Raw genomic sequence first — 19,153 nt, 5'->3', positions numbered from 1 at the left:
TAACTTCTTTATGACGAGCAATAAGTTTTGGTTTTGGATTACGCTTTTTCCAAACTGTGTATGGATCTTTATGTAAGATTTGTCTCACACGTTGAACAGATACAGGTAATTGTAAATCAGCACGAATTTGAGATGCAGTCATGTGCTGAGCAGCAGCACAAAGTACAATAACTCGTTTAGTACGATTATCAATTTTACGTTTGCCAACACTTCCCTTATAAGCTCCATAAATAACCCCAATCTTGGAGTAATTTTTAACCACATTTGGCGATCTTTTAATTTTCTTCGCAATTTCCTGATTAGATAAGCCTGTATCTTTGTATGCTTTGATTACTGCTGATTCTTCATTTGATAAACGCTTACCACGTCCCATTTTAAATTAATATGTCATAAACCAAATGTTAAAAACTTTATGAGCACTGATTTCACAGTCTTTGTTTAACTTACAAATAATAATAAAAAGTTACAAATGCATATCACCAGATCAAAATATATAAGTAAACTGAAAATAACTATTGATGAGGCTAATTCTATTTGTTACCGCAAATATCAAGTATTATACGTTTTATGGTTTTATCAAATGTACCGCAAATTAATTATGCTATATTATAATCTAAAAAGTTATTGCTTGTAACAATAATTTTATTTGTGTGGATACAAAAGATGCACTGCACAAACTTGCTTATAGATTTACAAAATATTGGATAAGTACATGGTGAGGCTATTTCTATTTTCTCCACTTGTCCTCATGCATTACACTTGGGACTATGGTACATATGTTATCAGTTTCCGAAAGCAGTTAATAGACTTTTTGTTGCATGGATAATATTTTTAGAAACATTGTTTGATGAAGTTGATCTTCATCCTAATGATGGATATTTATTAAAAAGAATTCCAGAAAAATTTGTGAAGACATGGTCTAACTGATATGATTATAGACTGCACCGAATTTAGATTTCAAGAAGCAACTAATTTTGATTTAGACACTCCTATGTTTCCTCATTACAATAACACACAAACAGGAAAAGCATTGATTGATATTTTACCTTATGGAAATGGTCTTTTGTTCAGGGACATTTATCCAGGTTCAACATCAGGTAGTGCAATAACAGAAAAAAATAGTGTGTTAAGTTGGCTTATTCTGAACATGAACTAATGGATAATCGAGGTTTCGCGGTCCAAGATTATTGTTCGATGAAAGATGTTTATTTAAACCAACCAGCACAAAAAAATTTGGATAGGTTTTCACATGGGGATGTTTCAACAAATTTCAATATTGCTTCAACTAGAATTCATGTTGAACAATTTTTATGGCGCGTTACATATTGGTCAATTCTTAATACAGTTTGGCCTATGCAAAGACTAGACTTACTTTTATCAACTTGGAAGACTTTGTGTTATATTGTTAATTTAATAATGGATCCTATTGGACCAAATCCTGAACAAAAGTATAAATGTAAAAATGTTTCTTTGAAAGTAGTTATGTAGTTTTTTATTATTGTTATTTATTACAAGGTACTAAAATTTACCATAGGAAGTTTACGTATCATTTTATTAATATGGGTACGTAATGGTTTGATACTTTCGAAGCTCGGAAGGTTTTCCTTTTCTAGAGTTGCAAATAACTTGTATTCTTTATGTGGCCAATCTGATATTGGTGTTTGAAAAGATACTGTCCATTAAATATTTTACTACATCCCACGAAATGTTATTTCTCTGAATAAGGAAGTACTTAGCAGTTTTTGATTCAGGATGATAGGACATAAGAAAACAGTAGTTTGATTGAGTACATACCATTTAAAGTTGTGTTTGAATAAAATAGGCAGGTGATTTAAATAAGTTTGACAATGATTCTTTTGAATTTTCTCCTTTGATTTTCATATCAAGAAATAAGTTCGGAGCTACCAAAGTATCAGGACTTGAACCGTATGTTTAATCTTCTGTTAAAGTAAAGAAACCACATGGTGTAGCATTAGATAAAGACTGGTCTCGAAAAAATAACAATGCTTCTTTTTCAAACAGGTGACCACGACGGAAATTTCTAAAGCAGTTATTTAATAAATCACTTTCATTAAGTCCTTCTTTTACAATTTTCGAATAGGATTCAAACTTTTTTTTTACCATATACACCTAACAATGCAGGAAGTTGACTTTCAGTTATTTTGTTTTTTCTTATGTTTAGCCATGCGTCTGAGTTTTGCTCAACATTTTTATAATTTGCATATTCTCTAGGATCATTAGGGTATATGTTCTAAATGTTAACATTTATTTCTGTTGCATTTTCTTGTATGTGTTGCTGAATACAATTGCAAATATGTTGCAAATATAGAAAATTGTTTTCTCTGCTTGTTAAAATATTTTTATTATTTATAGTTACTTCAGTAATATTATTTTCTTTAGAAGATTTTGTATGAGTAGAATTTCCAAAAATACATACTATAATATTTTTAGGAATAGTGTAAATTGTTCTTTCCATAACACAATTAATAAATTTTTTTGTGGTTAACTTTTTAGTATCTCGAAAATTAAGGCTAGGATTATAGGTTCGATTTTCTTTAACATAATCATGATCCATCAAGCAATATAAAGCCATTTTTTGTGAAGCGATAACTAAGGTGGTCAAAAAGTGATGAAGACTTTGCAATTAAAACAATGCGATTCAAAATGAATTTGTGTAACTTTTATTTTAGAATTTATACTAAGTTTCGTTTTAAGAATATCTCTTTTGCATTTGAATTTTCTGAGTCTGCAACAATAATTTTTTCCACACGTGCTTTTTTTTTTTTTTTTTTTGAAGCAAAACGTACTGAAGAAAGTTTAATTTGACGAAGTGGAACCATAAGGTGTTGAACCTTTTTTACTCCGAAAATGCCTTTTTTTGAAGTTGTTCGGTAAAAGAAAGGGATAATATTTTTTTTTTTTGTTTCATAAAAGTGCTTTAAAAATAATGCAAGAACATGGCAACATAGCCCTCTGACACCAACATGACATTTACATTAAGCTTTTTGTGGAAAGTTGTTTTTAAATAAAATTACAGCAAGACGAAATTGTTCTCCATAAGATTTTTTTATAAGTCCTCTACAAACAAGGTATCAGGTGAACTAAAATCTGTTAAAGCTTTAACAGTCACAATTTTTCTGCTTGTTAAAATAACATATCCTTTTTGTTGCTGTCCCAAACTGCTTTCGCTTTTATTTGAAGCATACTTTTTAAACATAGATGACATTATATAAGGATACAATGAATCGTCACTAGTCCAAGGAGCAGTTAAAAGCAGGTATTTGTAGGATGCAAGAAAGTTTTAAATACAAAAATTCTTTCTGCCTTTCTTTTTAGTTTTTCAGTTAGGGATGGATACAGTTTAAATTTATTGATTCTGATATGTAACTCGTCAAAAGTGCCACTTGTTGATAAGCCATGGTCTGTTAACCATATTATATAATCTTTTTTTTTTTAAGCAAATATCATCCATTGTATTTTATTTTCAAAACACAGATATTTAACTTTTTATGTTATAATTACGGATTCATTTATCCCGTATGAAGATTTCACCGAAATATCATACGCCGAAACCACCCCTAATGAAAGTCCCTAATATGCTTAGGGTGGCTAAATGTAAATTTTGTGAAAAATAAACATATAAATAAACCATACATGTTTGTTTTTTTTAAAAAAGCATTTTATATAAATTTACATAATATTTTACATAAAAATGTTACATAATATTTTATAGAAAAATTCACATAATATTTTAATGATAATTTACAATATTAACAAATTATTTTTATAAAAATTATACAAGCATTTTATACAAATACATTTTTATAAATTTTATACAAGCAAGTTTTTTTTTTATAAATTTTGTATTTTGATAACTTTTATAAAACTATCGTGATTTTGTTGTTTTAAATTTTTCTTTATAGGTTTATATTATTAAATAATGGCTTATCCTGGTAGAAATAGAATCAAGAAATTGGTTTTTGTAGACACTCAAAAGCTTTCTTCAACATTTGTTATTTTATGGTACACGGACTGAGAAAAACATGAGCGTCATACGCCTCCTTTATCACTTTCAATTACACTTTTTAAGCATTATTCATCCGTTGAATGCCTTGAGTTTCAAGTGGTAAGTGCATTAAAACACAACTACAGATGACAATTACCGCATATACTTTAATTAAAGTCCACCCTAAAATATAAGCCCCTTATTTTAGATTAGCCCACTTTTTAAGGATGTTGAAAAAATTGAAGCCAAGGTTTCAATTATATTATTTATTGTATGTAGATAAACAAATTTAATGTTTTTTTACTTAATAGAAAAATGTGATGAATGTATTTATTGCAAATAAACAACATTTAGCTGTCATAATATATAAGGGGTCTATTACCCAATGTTGTAAATTTGAAACGTTATTGGATAACTTTAAGGACGAAATTTTGACGAAAATCCTAGCAGTGATGAAGTGAGTAAGTTTGCTCTCAATTATGTTAAAGGCAATGCTGTGGAAAAAAGTAAACATTATAATGAAGACCCATCTTCAGGTAACTTGTGACAATGACAAGTATGATATTATATTAATTTTATTAAAAATTTACTATTCTGTGTATGTAACTACAACTTTTAATTGTCCTTGTGTTTTTTTTATAGATTCAGACAATACGGCTCCAATCTCAGAACGTATAGGCTGAAATGGACCTAAATACAAATGGACTCCTAAATCAAAGGTGCTCAAATAAAAAAACGTGTTAATGATGACCATTCTTCAGGTTATTTTAATAGTATTATCACAATTTCGTTGATGTACTTTCCTGAATATATTTTTATTGCCCGTTTCATCTATGGAATCAGACTCTTTTGCATCAGTTTCAATCCGTCAAAAAGGTTCCTCTTAAAAAAATGAAGTAAAGATTATGGCTTTGAAAAAACGCAAGCTTGACATGCTTGATGACACTTTTGATGATAATGCTCCAAAAACCAAACACTGTGGTACACCAAAGTTGAGCAATCTGTTTTGTTTAGAAGCGTAGTTAAAATACTGTATTTGCGTAAGCTCTACCATTTTGTACTTGTATATAGAAGTACTCTATTGTTTATAACATTGGCTATTTTGGTCGAACAAAAGAAACTTCTTGTTGAAAAAAGGAAGACCAACAAACTGGCTGAAATTTTACGCCTAATAGAAAATGAATCTGTTAATGATAATGTAAGTCCAATTTAATTTTTGTAATTTAGTTGGAAAAACCTCATCCGATAAGTGCAGCACTAGCTAGTATTGACCGAATTAAAAAAAGGAAATATTGATTGCTTAAGGAAAGGGTGGCACATTAAGGTGTTCTTAAAAGTTATTGTTAATGTAAAAAAAAAAATCTTTCATTAATAAATATTTATTATAAAAGTAACTATCCCCTATAATCTGTTACCCATTTGATGATCAATACTCAATTTTTTAAACATTCTTCTAAAAATAGAAGATAAAAATAAATCTAGATGTAGTGATAATTACGAATATAATGATAATTATGAAATCTAGATGTAGTCATAATTATGAAATCTAATTTTTATAGTATTTTACTGAAAATGTTGGTTTCTGTTTAAAGTTATAAAATGTCATAGAATATTTATTCTTTGAATAAAATGGAATGTTTAATATGGCCTAAAGAAACTGGGCAGTCAGTATTAGGAACATTAGAAGAGTTGCGCCAAAGAATCCATAAGTGTTCTTTGTATCCAAATTTAGTCAAACGATTGACAGACAAAACAAAACGTAATTGCACGTTTGAAAGCAGCCTTAACATTATATAACAGTCTATATCATTAAAATATATTCTAGAAAATATTGACTAATAAAATAATAAGCACCAGTGCTAGCTTCATTTTTGTGACCGTAACGAAACGTAACGTAGTCAGACTTTATCTTCCCAAAAACCAAAATTGAACGTAACGAAATAATAATTCAACGAAGTTGAACAAAGTTGAACGAAGTTGAACAAAGTTGAGCAGGATAAGTTAAAATATTGAAAACTTCATTACCAATTTGCAATTAGTAAATATATATGAATGTTGCCTCAACTAATAGTTTCAACCTAAGATTAGCAATGGTATTAGGTCAATTTAAGATGTAAATTAATTACCTTAATGCATGAAAAACTAGGATATCAAATGTACTAAATCAAAGCTGAAAAAAGATATTCAGGACTTAATACTGGCTATTGCCACATTTGGGGACCTACATTTTATTTATTTTGACTAAATTTTAGTAAAAAACAAAAAGTTTAGTACTACTATTGAGTTATTTCCGATCGTGTAAGCTATTTAATAAACAAAATTGAAATAAAAATTTGACAAAGATAGTAATTGTTTATTAGTATGCTATCTTTTATTTCCCATAAATTGAGTAATTTAATAAATCTTGATAAATCTTCACATCATGTTGCCAATTTACTGACAGAAGCATGCTAATTTTTGTTGCTATATGAGAAATATTGTTAATGAAATAAAATCATCAACATTTGTTGGCAATCTTGCATTCAGTGATCTGTGCCATAAAGTTTTAGGCATAACATTAAAAATAATTAATATTTTTACTCATAAAGAAAACTTGTTGGTAGTTTTTAACCTATAATGATTATTTAAGAGAAAAGCATTATTTAGAACATTTACAAATTTAATACTAAAAATTATATATATATATATATATATATATATATATATATATATATATATATATATATATATATATATATATATATATATATATATATATATATATATATATATACATATTGCTATGAATGATTAAATTTTAGATAGGACCTTTTTTTGTTCCATTTTGTTTTTGTTTTCGAAATGTGATTAAAATGAAATATTTTACTTGTGATTTGAGAGTGCTTGTCATTAGTTAGATATTAAACATCAAACAAAAACTATAGAAATGACAGAGACTAATGTTAGAGCATCAGAGTTATGGGAGCATTTTGAAGACTGTGAGCCAGATGCTGATGGTGTCCTAAAAGCTAAATGTAGACTGTGCACTAATGTGACACTACGCCGTAAAAATCTTTCAACAGCTGCATTGTGGGGTCATCTCAAGTCAAAACACAAGAAAATTGCAGCAGAAGTACTTGAAAAGAAAGCCTCTCGAAAAAGACAAGCAGCAATTGAATCTGCTGATATTTTAGAAGCAGGACAAAAGTTAAATCAGTGTGACAAAGGTAAGATACTAATATTGTTTTGCTACAGTGTGGGTTTATAGAAATTTTATTCCTATTTAGTAAGGTACTTATTTCAAGTAAAAAAATTCAACATGGTTTTTATAAGCCTCTGGCTTAAAGATATTGTTTGATAGAAAACTATTTTTAAGCTGATTTTAAGTCTTAAATCCCAAAAAATTTTGATAAGAATATTTTTGTGCATTTATTTCTGTGAAAGGAAAGATTTTACAGCATACCTATTAAAAAGATAATGTACACATTAGAGAAAGGACAAGAAGAAAGTTAATACAAGTAAAAATAATTCAATCAATAAACTTTAAAAACTCAACTCGAATTGATTCATTTTTACAAAATTTCAGTAAGTTCTAAATGAAAGAGGGATATTTAATTGAGTTTTTTTTAATTCAGCATCTAAAAGTGCCCATCAAGCTGTTACATATTTAGTTTTGTAATGGGGTTCATAGCATTTTTGTTGCAAACTTTGGCCGCTTCTTAAATTAACAAAATAAACAATTTTAACACCTGAACACGCATGAGGTGAGATAGCTTAATTCAAGTTTAGGCCTTAAAAATAAGTTCCACAGTAAAACTCTGAACTAATTAAAGATTGGTTTATGAAACAGAATATTGAGTTCATAATGAAATCAGTTTTTAGACACATTTAGAAGGAGTGAACTTTGCTAACTCCCAACTATTTATCTTTAAAGATGTTGAAAAAACCGGGCTCAGTCACATCAATTCTCTAAATTTGGCCCTAATGGGCCTAAGGTACCTTTTAAACTAGAAAGCCCTCTTGAGTAAACATTGGAACTGAGTTGAAAGGTACCTCATTAGTGAACTTTTTAAGTATGAATTTTAATTTGTTTTAAAAGAATTTTTCTGTTCCACAGACACACAGATAGTTTAGGCTAGGTTCAATAATTTGAATTCTCCAATAATGTTCCTTCAGGTCCACCATAAAAGAGCAGAATACTCATGGCTAATATACAGTGAAAAATCAGGAATACATTCCATTTTTGCAATTGTACCACTGTCCTACTCAACCGAATAATGAATGCCTAATAAGGAGATAAATAAACTAATGAAAAATGTAAATAAATTATTTAGATTTGAGATGTATAAAATGTTTCTGATGACTGAAAACAATAATATTTTTTCAGGATCAGACAGTCTACAAAGTCCTGCAAACTCAAAAAAACTTCGTAAAGAAAGTGCTGTGTCAATTGCATCATTCTTCCAGCCAAAGTATTCTACTTATGACAAGCGCCAGCTTCAGTTTGACCTGGATTTCATGAGGTGGATTGTTGCACTCTCGATGCCTTTCAGTGTTGCTGACCATGAAGAAACAAAAGAATTTTTTAAGAAGCAGCTGCCAAGGGTCACAGTTAAGAACTCTGCAACTTTTGCAAAGTTCAAGCTTCCCTTACTATATGAACAGATTCATAAACAAATCTTTACAGAGTTAGAACAAGAGCTACCTGAAGTTGATGGTTTTGCTCTTACTTCAGGTACGTGGACATCAAGAGCTAATGAAGCTTACATGAGTCTTACCTTGCATTTTGTCAATAGAAATTTCAAACTCATTAAAAAAGTCATCAGTTGCAAGCATTTTCTTGGATCTCACACTGCAGTGGCAATAGCTGTGGAAATATATAAAAATAGCCGTTTAACTACGTTCAACTTTGTTCAACTACGTTTAACTAAGATGATTAATACAAAAATACCGTAAATAAACGTAACGTAATTGAAACAAAACTACGTTACGTTTATTTACGTTCAACTATATTCAACTTCGTTGACCGTAGTTGAACGAACGTAACACTGATGCTTATAAAATAATGAAATCACCAGAGTAATAGTATTGGTATTAGTAAAGTGACTTTTTTGTTTTATTGGTCAATATTTTTAAAGAATTCCATCAAAATCAAATACCAAGATTTGACAAACTTTGATAACTGTCCAAATGTAAAGAAAACTTTACTGGTCCTCATAAATCAGCAGTTGTGTTCAAAGAAGAAGTACTTAACGAGCTTTGTGTACAGAAGCTAATATGGATAAAACTAGACTCATGTGTAAGAGTTCAGTATGGTGCCATAACAGGCATTTTTGAAGCACCGTAGTAAAAGCATACTTAGTTTCTTTCTAGTTTTATTACTAACTTTTTATAATATTTATCTTTCTCTAATTTAACCAAGATCATATTAGAGTTGTTATTTTATACTTAGTCGACAGCTGCACAAAGAAATTGTCATTGTGCCTATCCATATAACTATTAGGATTTTGTTTCAATATTATGGTTTAGTTTCATTATAACTCTATCTATCTATCTGCCTATCTATCTATCTATCTATCTATCTATCTATCTATCTATCTATCTATCTATCTATCAATCTATCTATCAATCTATCTATCAATCTATCTATCTATCTATCTATCTATCTATCTATCTATCTAAAAAGTATCTAATCTTATTACTTAAAAGCGTAAGATCGACGAGGGTATGAAAGTATCAGATTTATCTGTAACCGAGGAATTATTTACTACGTGGTGTGTGTATAATCGTAGCCTGATGATGTATGCAAATTTAAAAATACCAGATAGAACATTTAAAACTGTGTATACTTTCATGGTTTTCCTGGAACTGGAAAATCACGATTTGCATTTGATTTGGCGATACTACAAAACTAAAGGTCCCTGGTGGGACATGTACCAGAATGAATCAGCTGTTGTCTGGGATGACTTTCGTGGCGATTGCAACGAATGCCAAGAGCTTTTCAAGTTATGTGATCGGTATCCATATAAAATTCAGATCAAGGGTGCCTTTCTTACTTTTAATAGTAAGATTGTCATACTTACCTCCAATGTTAAAGCACATTCCCTGTATAAAGATGGAAAAGCTGAACCTCTTGCAAGACGCTTAGAGTTGAGATGGTTGATTAAAGCGTATTGTGTTGATGTGACCTATATTCCACTTACCTGGGGTGAATCGCAGCGCTATCAAAATGTTCCAGACGCGCGAGATTGTAAGATTAAGAGAGAAGAATTGCTTACATTAGTAAAGTTTTTAATTAAATTTTCGATTTAATTAAAAACTTTATTAATGTAAGCAATATTGAACGTTAATATATACAAGTTAAACTAAAATTCGTAATCCTTTAAATTCCCAATAATGTGTTATTTCTAATATCCATCGCTCATCGTTTGGACCACATTTCGCTTTTATGAATAATTCTGGTCCTAGCATATGTACTATTTCGTTATTAAATATGTATTTTGTTTTGAACCACATGTATCTGTTTCTGTCTTAGTTTGGTAATTGTGTAAATGTGTAACCTGTTGTTGGATTATATGTTGTATTCTGTTTATCGTATACATCTTTTGTTACCAATACAGGATATTTTCATATATGTATAGTTTGTCTCCATATTTTAGATATGATTGTACCATTAGTAAATTTACAAATTTTTCCCATGTATTTGCTCCGTCTAAGTGTACGTATTTTCCTCCTACTGCTGGATATCTTAAGTGTGCTGCATCTGTTTTAGGTGCAATTGCTGGATATCATAAGTGTGCTGCATCAGCATAAAAGCGAAATGTGGTCCAAAAGCCACTTTGAAAAGAATTCCAGTACTTTTCAAAGTGGCTTTTCAACTCTAATTTAATCACGCTCTAAGGAGCATTTAAAACTTCAAAAAAAGATTTTCTCAAAATAAGAAAAACCGGACATTGCCCGGTTTTTCCATTTATGTCTTCAAATGTTTTTCTTTTGTATAGTTTTTTAAGAATATTTATTACATTTATTATTTCCAGATGTCATTGCATCACCTAAAGATATGCAGGCGTTGTTCGCTCAATTAGCAAGTATTGAAACACATGAGTTGCAAAACACAACAAATTTGATTTTAAGTATGGTTCAGAAGGGCAACAGATATGCCAGTTAGTGATTCGCCTGCTGGAGTCTCATTGCCACTAGACACAGTAGAAAATTTAATAACTTTAGAAGAAAAGTTGAAAGACAAGAAAATATTTAAACATATGGTAAATATATTATCTTGATGCATTTTATATAATACCTTTTATTCATTTTTATATAAACATGAATTTGTAAAAATAGAGGTTATACTTTTACACATAAATGTATAAAATTTATAGATTATTTCAAAAATTATGTTTATACATATACCCAGCTAACACAAAACGTTCGAGCACGTTCAACGAACGTTGTGAACGTTCGAGCACGTTGTATGAACGTTCCGTAAAAGTTCTCTTAAATTTTGTAATTATGAAACTCGATATTAGGTTGCGCGAGTTCTTCATTCCCGATTACTCCCTATTTAAACATTCCAAAAAATTTACTTAAGTCACGCGAAAGGAAGTATTCTGTAAGGTTTTTTGCAAACAAGGTAAAAATCTATTTTAAGATATTTTGAATACATATTACATAACAAATTTTTTTCTAGAAATTTGAAACAAATTATTTCTTAATATTTATCAATAATACTTATAATTAAACCTATGATGCTAATTGTTGTCCACTATAATAGTACTTATAATACCTATTTAATTATATTTATATAATAGGATTATTCGTACATAATGTTTGGCTCTAGGCTTTAGTCAAACGTTTGGGTAAAGTCTTTAGCCAAACATTATGTACGAATAATCCTATTACTCGCTATTATTTGCTTATTAAACAAAATTTAGCAGTATGAAATCATACTGCTAAGTTTTGTAGTCTGATATACAATTTTGTAGTATGATATCATTTAGCAGTATGATATCATACTGCTAAATTACATAAAATTTGACAAATTTTATGTAATGCATATAATTTGTCAAATTTTAGCAGTATCATATTGCTAAATTTTGTTTATTAAGCAAGTAATATGCATAAACAAATAATTTGTTTGTATGCATACAGAATAAGCATTAGTACTTGTAATTGAGTATAATACTTATAAATATAATTATAAATACTTATCATATATGATTCATAGGCTCAATTAAGAGTATTATTTCTTATTCTAAGTTTAATTATGATTATTATTTCTTATAGAAACTAAATCATATAAATAAAAGTTCTCCCTAAATCAGTTGATGCGTGTACTACTCCTTGAGGGTTCTCCCTAAATCAGTCTATTTATGTACACTCCGCTTTGTAAATAAATAGTTAAATAAATAAAAAAACAAACATGAATGAATAATATTAAAAAAAATTAAAATCCATAATAAAAACAGTATAAAACAGTAAAAAAAACGCAAATGAAAACATTCTGAAGTAATAAAAAAATGATCATTCTGATCTATAATGTTGAGTTTTGTGGTTCCCTTTAAAAAATAACAAAATTTAATTTAATTTATATATAGTTCTCTATAAGTCATCTCTGTAAATCTTACCGCATCCTTTTTGTTAAAAAAAAGTGTTTTTTAGCAAAAAGGATGCGGTAAGATTTATAGAGATGACTTATAGAGATCTATATATATATATATATATATATATATATATATATATATATATATATATATATATATATATATATATATATATATATATATATATATAAATTTTTGTGATTATCTTTTACTACATCAATTCTTCTTTAAATGAAACCACTAGTTATGTTGTATTCATATTTATTATATGATCATACTCATAAATAGTTGCATCGTCAGATATACAGACGAAAGTGGATGGCAGCTAAGAGGTCTCTTCAGCAACAATCACAACAGCAAAACAACAGTCAAAGCAACAGCGACACTGAGATATATTGTTTTGAAAAAAAAATTTCATGTTGTAGCAATTATGGTGTGGCTACTGCATGTTCTAGTAATATTTGTGTAGATGTGGAGAAACAATTACTTTCAAGTGAGTACAACTCAGAAAAAGAGTTTTCCGTTCAATCTGATTCTGATTCTGATTCAACTGATAAAAACAGCATGCCACTCAGTGACAGTATAAAGGAATGGATGCAACTGTTCCCTGATGTAAAACACAATGCTGGTGATGATTTGTTGAAACGTCTAAAAATTAATGGGCACCCTGAATTGCCAGCTACAGTAAGAACTCTGTTGCAAACATGCAGAACTGTGGAGATTGATTGCAAATCTGGTATGGAATATGTTTATCTAGGAATTAAAAAAAATTTGCTAAAAATACTATGTCATCTTGAAGAAAAGGACAAGTTAAACAATTTATTTGACTTGGAAATCGCTCTGAACATAGATGGGCTTCCGCTTTTTACGAGCACAAAAGCATGCATGTGGCCAATTTTATGTGCTATTCTTAATGTTAATTCTGTTCCCATAGTTTTTCCCATAGCGTTGACTTACGGTAAAACAAAACCTGACAATCTCCAGTTTTTACATGAAGCTGTGGAAGAACTAAGGTGTTTGCTTGAAAATGGATTGGAGTATAATGCAAAAATAATAAACATATTATTAAAGTTTATTGTTTGTGATACACCTGCTAAAAGTTTCATAAAGTGTGTAAAACTTTATTCTGGTTACAATGGATGTGACAAGTGTAACCAAAGAGGTTTTTACTGTGAAAGACGAATGACTTATCCAGAAATTGTTGGACTGCAACTGAGAGATAATTGCTCTTTCCGTCAAAAATCAGATGCAAATCATCACCTTACTGGTTTGGTATCACCATTTTGTGTTTTATCTATAGATATGGTTGAGGATTTTCCAATTGACTATATGCATCAGTCTTGTCTTGGTGTAATGCGAAAATTGTTGGTAACCTGGAATAGAGATACTGACAAAAAAGGAGTAAAAATTTCTGCAGCTCATAAGAATGACATTAGTGCAAAATTGCATGAATTAAAAAAATGTGTTCCTAAAGACTTTGTAAGGAAGCCGCGTTCTCTTGATGAAATTGATTTTTGGAAAGGAACCGAGTACAGGCAATTTTTATTGTATACTGGTGAAGTTGTTCTGAAAAGCGTCTTGCGAAAAGACCTATTTCAACATTTTTTAATTTTAAGTGTAGCTTTATCTATATTAGTCAGTACTAGGTTGGTTAGACAATATGAAACTTATGCACATCAATTACTTTTATATTTTGTTGATCAAGCTAAAGATCTTTATGGACCTCAGTTTCTTGTATATAATGTGCACAGTCTAGTACACCTAGTTGCAGTTGCTAAACGATATGGTAATGTAGATATGTGCAGTGGTTTTTGTTTTGAAAACTATCTTCAGGTTTTAAAAAAAAGGGTAAGATCAGGTAGAGCTCCGCTTAGCCAGGTTGTTAAGCGTCTTAGTGAAATGGATGTTATCATCCCACAGAATAAATTGCACACTAAACAATTTTGCATGAGTCGCCCCAATAATTCCTATATGTTGCATGATGGAAGATACTGTGAAGTTCTTTGCAAAGAAGGGGAAAATATAAATTTTGACTTACAACAATATCGTTGTAGAATATTTCAAAGAACAAAGTCGTTGTTTGATATGCCTTGTGACTCCAGACTTATTGGAGTTCATGTTGCAAATTTTGACTATTCTTTTATTGAAGTTGTTTTATCAGCAGCCATAAAAAGCAAGGTTTTTATGATTCAAAAAGAAAATAAGAAAAAAATTATACTTCTGACTTTGCTACACGACATGTAAAACTGAATATGTAAAAGATATGTTTAAAAAAAAAGTTGTTCTCATGTGACTGAATCAATTCGCTTATGTTTTAATGTTTGTTTTTTAATTATTTAGTTAACTATCAACTTAGAAATTTAGTTATTATTAAGAAACAATAACTTATTTTTCTTGTTTAGAAAATGAGTAGCGGTCCCTTCGTTGTTGTTGAGTTTATTGATGAGCAATCAGTAGAGGTAATTCCGAAAAGTTGGATAGTTTACGAGAATGAGGTATATTATTACTACAATTAGTTAATAAGGCAGTGTAGTTATCTGTTTTGTAATATTTTTGTAATATTAAAAGTCTCAATATCTCTAACCCCGCTTTGAGATCGAAACTTTTGGTAACTCAAATTGTTTTTACTTATTGGAAAAAGGTCATGTTATAGAATAACTCGAACTTTTTTCTTGGTCCCTCTGAGGTTCGAGATAATAGGTTCGAGATAATTCACTGTGTTTCAAAATGTTATTAAATGCATGTTGAAATGGTTTTCTGTTTGTTTATTAGCAACTATTTGGTTATTGGCCTAGAAAGGATCCAGTGAGCAGAGTGAAAAAGAGTGAACTTCCTGATCCAAAATGGCCTTTATACAAAATTAGGACTTTTGGGGCAGCAGGTAAAGACTTTAAATAAGTTGTTGGTTAAATGTTTTTTATTTTGTTATATGATATAAATGGAATTTCAAAATGAATATGGTAATGGTGCATTTTTACAGCATCAACATTGTGTTTATATAAAAAACTGTGAAAAATCCGCTGTTTATATATACAATAACAATATAATATTTTATTTTACAACATTGTTTATAAATATCCAATCGATTCAATATATGTTTAATACAATAATGTTACATCATTATTTTAAATATATTAAAATATAATAATCAGGTCTTAGAGGGATAGTATATTTAAATTTATATATTACCAGTGGAAAGTTATAGCAAGGCATCAGATTTAGCTAAGAGAGCTTTAGTAATGTCAAATGTGGAAGACACTGATACAAACAAAGACACTTCTTCTGATATTGAAGATGGTATGTATTTGATTAAATTATTTATTGTAAAACGATTTTACTTACACTAGCATTTACAATTCCATGCAGTTGTAACTCAAATTTTATTACTTTCTTATTGCTACTTTTACAGAAACCTCTTTAGGTGATCCCAGTCCTCCAAACAAAAAAATCAAACTTTTATCAGCATCAATATATAATATAAAACAAAACAAAGGCAAGAGTTAGTTTCTGTTTTAATAGTAAAGTATTTAATATTTAACATGTGTTGACATTATTATGACATATAGCACTATATGTCTCTATGACTTATATGGCATATAGCACTATCTGTCTATATGACTTATATGACATATAGGGCTATCTTTTTCACTATTATGACATATGTATATGTATCTGGAGTGTTATTGATTAAATTATGTATTTTAGCACGAATTTAATTAAATTAAATTCCATTCTTTTGTAACTCAAATTTTATTACTTTTATAGAAACTTCTTTTGATGACCATGATCTTCCAAGCACAAAAATTGTTCTTCCATCTGCACCAAAATATTGTGCAAAACAGAACAGTGGCAAGAGTTTAATTCGATATTATTATTAATGATAATGCAATACTTTAATTCATAATTCAACTGTTTATTGCAAATGCCAGTTTCTAGCACTGTGCTATTTGTAATCTATACTATTAAACCTGATTTAAGCATGGAGATTTTTTATTTTATTTTTAAGTTTCACATCTATGTTTCCACACATGGGGGTTTGGATGATAATAGTAATTAAGAAACTGTTTATTTCAAAGGAAAAAATACATCCCTACATTCGAAGGAACAAATAGCTGTTTCGTCTCAAGTGTTGCATCAAGTGCGAAACACAGCTGTTTCTGTGTCAGCTGCTGCAAACCTTATTTACCAACCTTCTACATCTGTAAGTCAAAATCTTGCAACAACTAACAGGATGCATAGTGAAAATGGTTGGTAGAAAATAAAATAATTTAATTTATTTTTGCAACAAAATTTTAACAAAAGTACTTATGGTTTTTACAAATTAAACGAAATTTGATGGTCTTTTTTTACTTATCATTCGGCTTACAAGTTTTGAAGCCCAAATCTGCTTGACTCTAAAATGTTGAAATTCAATTCCATAAAGTATGTATGGACTTTTTGACAGAATAAGAAACTACAGTAAATAAAACTATATTCAAAATGAAATTTACTTCTGTTAATTTTTTAAATAAAGGTTTATCTTTCTGAAAAAGAGTGCAAACGTCCTTTACGGAAAACCATTTGAGTTTTATCGGATAAGAAAAATTTCAATGAGGCAAATATTTTTTTATTAAAAAAACAAAAAAATATTGTTTATATTAAAGCCAGTATCAGAAGACCATGTATTGGTGGAGCAATGGTCAATTGTTTGACAGACAGCAACACTTTTGCTCGTGGTAGAGCAGGTGACAATACTGCAGGAACAAATGGTGGGTTGTTTTCAATTTATATAAGTTTTTTGTCTTTTTAGTATAAGCATGTAGTGTTTTTGATTTTATTTATTTGTTAATGATGAAGATTTCGTTTAAAAAAAAACCATACTTTGACTAATGTTTGTAGATTATACTTTGTTCTATACTTTTAACGATACTACAGATTTGTCCTATTTAGCTATGAAACTAGACATCATTATTGAAAATCAAGAGGAGATTAAGGCAATGCTTCGAGGTCTTGTAGCTGTAAGCAGGGATGATATTTCTGACGATGTGTTACCCCAGAAAATCAAAAATGAACAGGAATTGCGACAGCTTGAGATAAAGTTAAAGGACTCTAGTTATCGCAAAAAACTGGTAATTACTGTTAATTTGTTTTAATTAAGACTACTTGTGTTAAATTTACATTATTTATGCATTATTCTAGTTGACAGCAGACCAAAAGTGCTATAAAGTGTAGTATTGTGGAATATTTGTAAATGTATATTATCGTCCATTGACTCTCTATCACCATACTTTGTCAATGAAATTCATACAGTTTTAGTAGCCAGTACCACATAACTTGACAAACTATATACTGAGAATTATGTTATGAAAGTATATTTAAGCCTACAAATAACAATTTGAAATTTTACTATAGACGTATTTAGCAATTTAGGTATAATTTTATTATAACAATTTAAATTACCTTATTTGCTACTTTACACAAATATTGATTTAATGATTGCTTTTTAGATTAATTATTTTGGAAGTCTTGGTGGCCGGAATTGTAAAGATGCAGTTCGGCGCATTATGCGCACAACAGCAGTAAACGCAGTTTGGTCATTGTTTAGTTTCAATGGCAGGAAAGGAAAACTATCATTTGAAAGCTGTTTACTATGCCAAGTAGTGATTAGTAAGTTTTATCCAAAAATTTTTATAAGGCAAGTTACTTTAAAATGCGATGATTGAAATGCTTAGTTGTCATAAAAACAATCATGAACCATAAACGTTTTTAGGTTTTTAGTTATGCAGTTAACCTTTTGAGTACTTTTCTTAACTATTTTAAATATATCATTTTAAACTAATCATTTAGAAGCTTGTAAAAAGATCATCAAAGATGCTAACGAGCAAAAGATAGAGGAAGAGATTAGGGAGGTTTTAAAGCATGCTCCTAATCGACCAGGAGGAGTTAACTATGAGGTACATGAATTTAATTGCTTTTTTTTCTGTGTTTAAAGTTCATTCATAGTAAATTTTTACTATTAATGCTGATCTTAGTGTGTTTCATTCAGTCTTTATGATAGAAAGTGTTTATTTAATTTTTTTTAGGCAAAAATTGCAGCAAATACTCCGAGCAAGGATGTGTTGATACGACATGAAAGTTCCGATTCTAACGATACGGATTAATGTTAAAATGTCATTCTTTGTACGTTTTTGGTTGTGGAATTAAATAAAATAAATTTTATGTTATTGATTTTTTTTTTTGTAATTAGATTTAATTTAAATTGATGTAATTGTTGTTAGTGCCCTATAGGGTACTAATTAACACCATAAAGGGTACTAACAAGTTAACAAGTGATCATGAATAAAAAAATTTTATTGCGAGAGACAATATTTTTGTTAATTGTAAACAGCTCATCCAGTTATGACTTTATTTAAATGAATAAAAATTGTAATAAATCATGGTAAAATCAGCTCAAATAAGCTTTTCTTTCAAAGTAATTCAGTTAAAAAACATGGTAAATTTGTACTGGTTAAATAAATAAGGATTCTGTTGATTCTAAACGTTAGTTTAATGTTAAGAATAAACATTGTATTGTTTATTCCTAAAACTA

General features: G+C 29.2%; 2 protein-coding genes and 2 pseudogenes across 8 annotated transcripts; all 4 read left to right on the top strand.

Annotated features, from left to right (window-relative positions):
• Positions 1-469: 469 nt before the first annotated feature.
• LOC149885403 (uncharacterized) lies at positions 470-1,488 on the top strand (annotated as a pseudogene).
• Positions 1,489-3,940: 2,452 nt separating this feature from the next.
• On the top strand, positions 3,941-5,219 carry LOC149885402 (uncharacterized; annotated as a pseudogene).
• Positions 5,220-6,907: 1,688 nt separating this feature from the next.
• LOC149885401 (zinc finger BED domain-containing protein 4-like) lies at positions 6,908-8,941 on the top strand. The gene is made up of 2 exons (XM_090094681.1): positions 6,908-7,212; positions 8,373-8,941. Exons 1-2 carry the CDS (start codon positions 6,933-6,935, stop codon positions 8,939-8,941), a joined length of 849 nt encoding a protein of 282 aa, XP_089950807.1. The 5' UTR covers positions 6,908-6,932.
• A 2,609-nt stretch (positions 8,942-11,550) lies between these two features.
• LOC145184144 (uncharacterized) lies at positions 11,551-18,783 on the top strand. Of its 7 annotated transcripts, none has more exons than XM_090096463.1 (12): positions 11,551-11,615; positions 14,988-15,080; positions 15,358-15,466; positions 15,778-15,882; positions 16,007-16,078; positions 16,351-16,434; positions 16,662-16,832; positions 17,229-17,333; positions 17,500-17,693; positions 18,072-18,231; positions 18,412-18,518; positions 18,648-18,783. In XM_090096463.1, the coding sequence occupies exons 2-12, from the start codon at positions 14,991-14,993 to the stop codon at positions 18,723-18,725; spliced, it is 1,275 nt and encodes a 424-aa protein (XP_089952589.1). In that variant the 5' UTR covers positions 11,551-11,615; positions 14,988-14,990; the 3' UTR covers positions 18,726-18,783. The 7 variants fall into 7 exon arrangements, 5 of the variants coding, with proteins under 5 accessions (XP_089952589.1, XP_089952590.1, XP_089952588.1 ...); XM_090096464.1 differs by having other exon boundaries at positions 15,995-16,078; positions 17,515-17,693; XM_090096462.1 differs by having other exon boundaries at positions 15,995-16,078.
• The last annotated feature ends 370 nt before the right edge of the window (positions 18,784-19,153 follow it).

Source organism: Hydra viridissima, unplaced genomic scaffold, assembly GCF_058129835.1.
Source record: "Hydra viridissima isolate aposymbiotic clone 2 unplaced genomic scaffold, HvirCarnegie_v1 scaffold_8, whole genome shotgun sequence".
NCBI classification, from domain to species: Eukaryota; Metazoa; Cnidaria; class Hydrozoa; order Anthoathecata; family Hydridae; genus Hydra; species Hydra viridissima.
This window is presented reverse-complemented; position numbering and strand designations above follow the sequence as displayed.

Excerpts from the sequence above, each read along its gene's own strand:
- LOC149885401 (XM_090094681.1), top strand. The coding sequence starts at position 6,933 with ATGACAGAGACTAATGTTAGAGCATCAGAGTTATGGGAGCATTTTGAA. Across the intron at positions 7,213-8,372 it reads GTTAAATCAGTGTGACAAAG|GATCAGACAGTCTACAAAGT; the intron begins GTAAGATACTAA and ends ATATTTTTTCAG.
- LOC145184144 (XM_090096462.1), top strand. The coding sequence starts at position 14,991 with ATGAGTAGCGGTCCCTTCGTTGTTGTTGAGTTTATTGATGAGCAATCA. Across the intron at positions 15,467-15,777 it reads TAGGACTTTTGGGGCAGCAG|TGGAAAGTTATAGCAAGGCA; the intron begins GTAAAGACTTTA and ends ATATATTACCAG. Across the intron at positions 18,232-18,411 it reads ACTATGCCAAGTAGTGATTA|AAGCTTGTAAAAAGATCATC; the intron begins GTAAGTTTTATC and ends CTAATCATTTAG.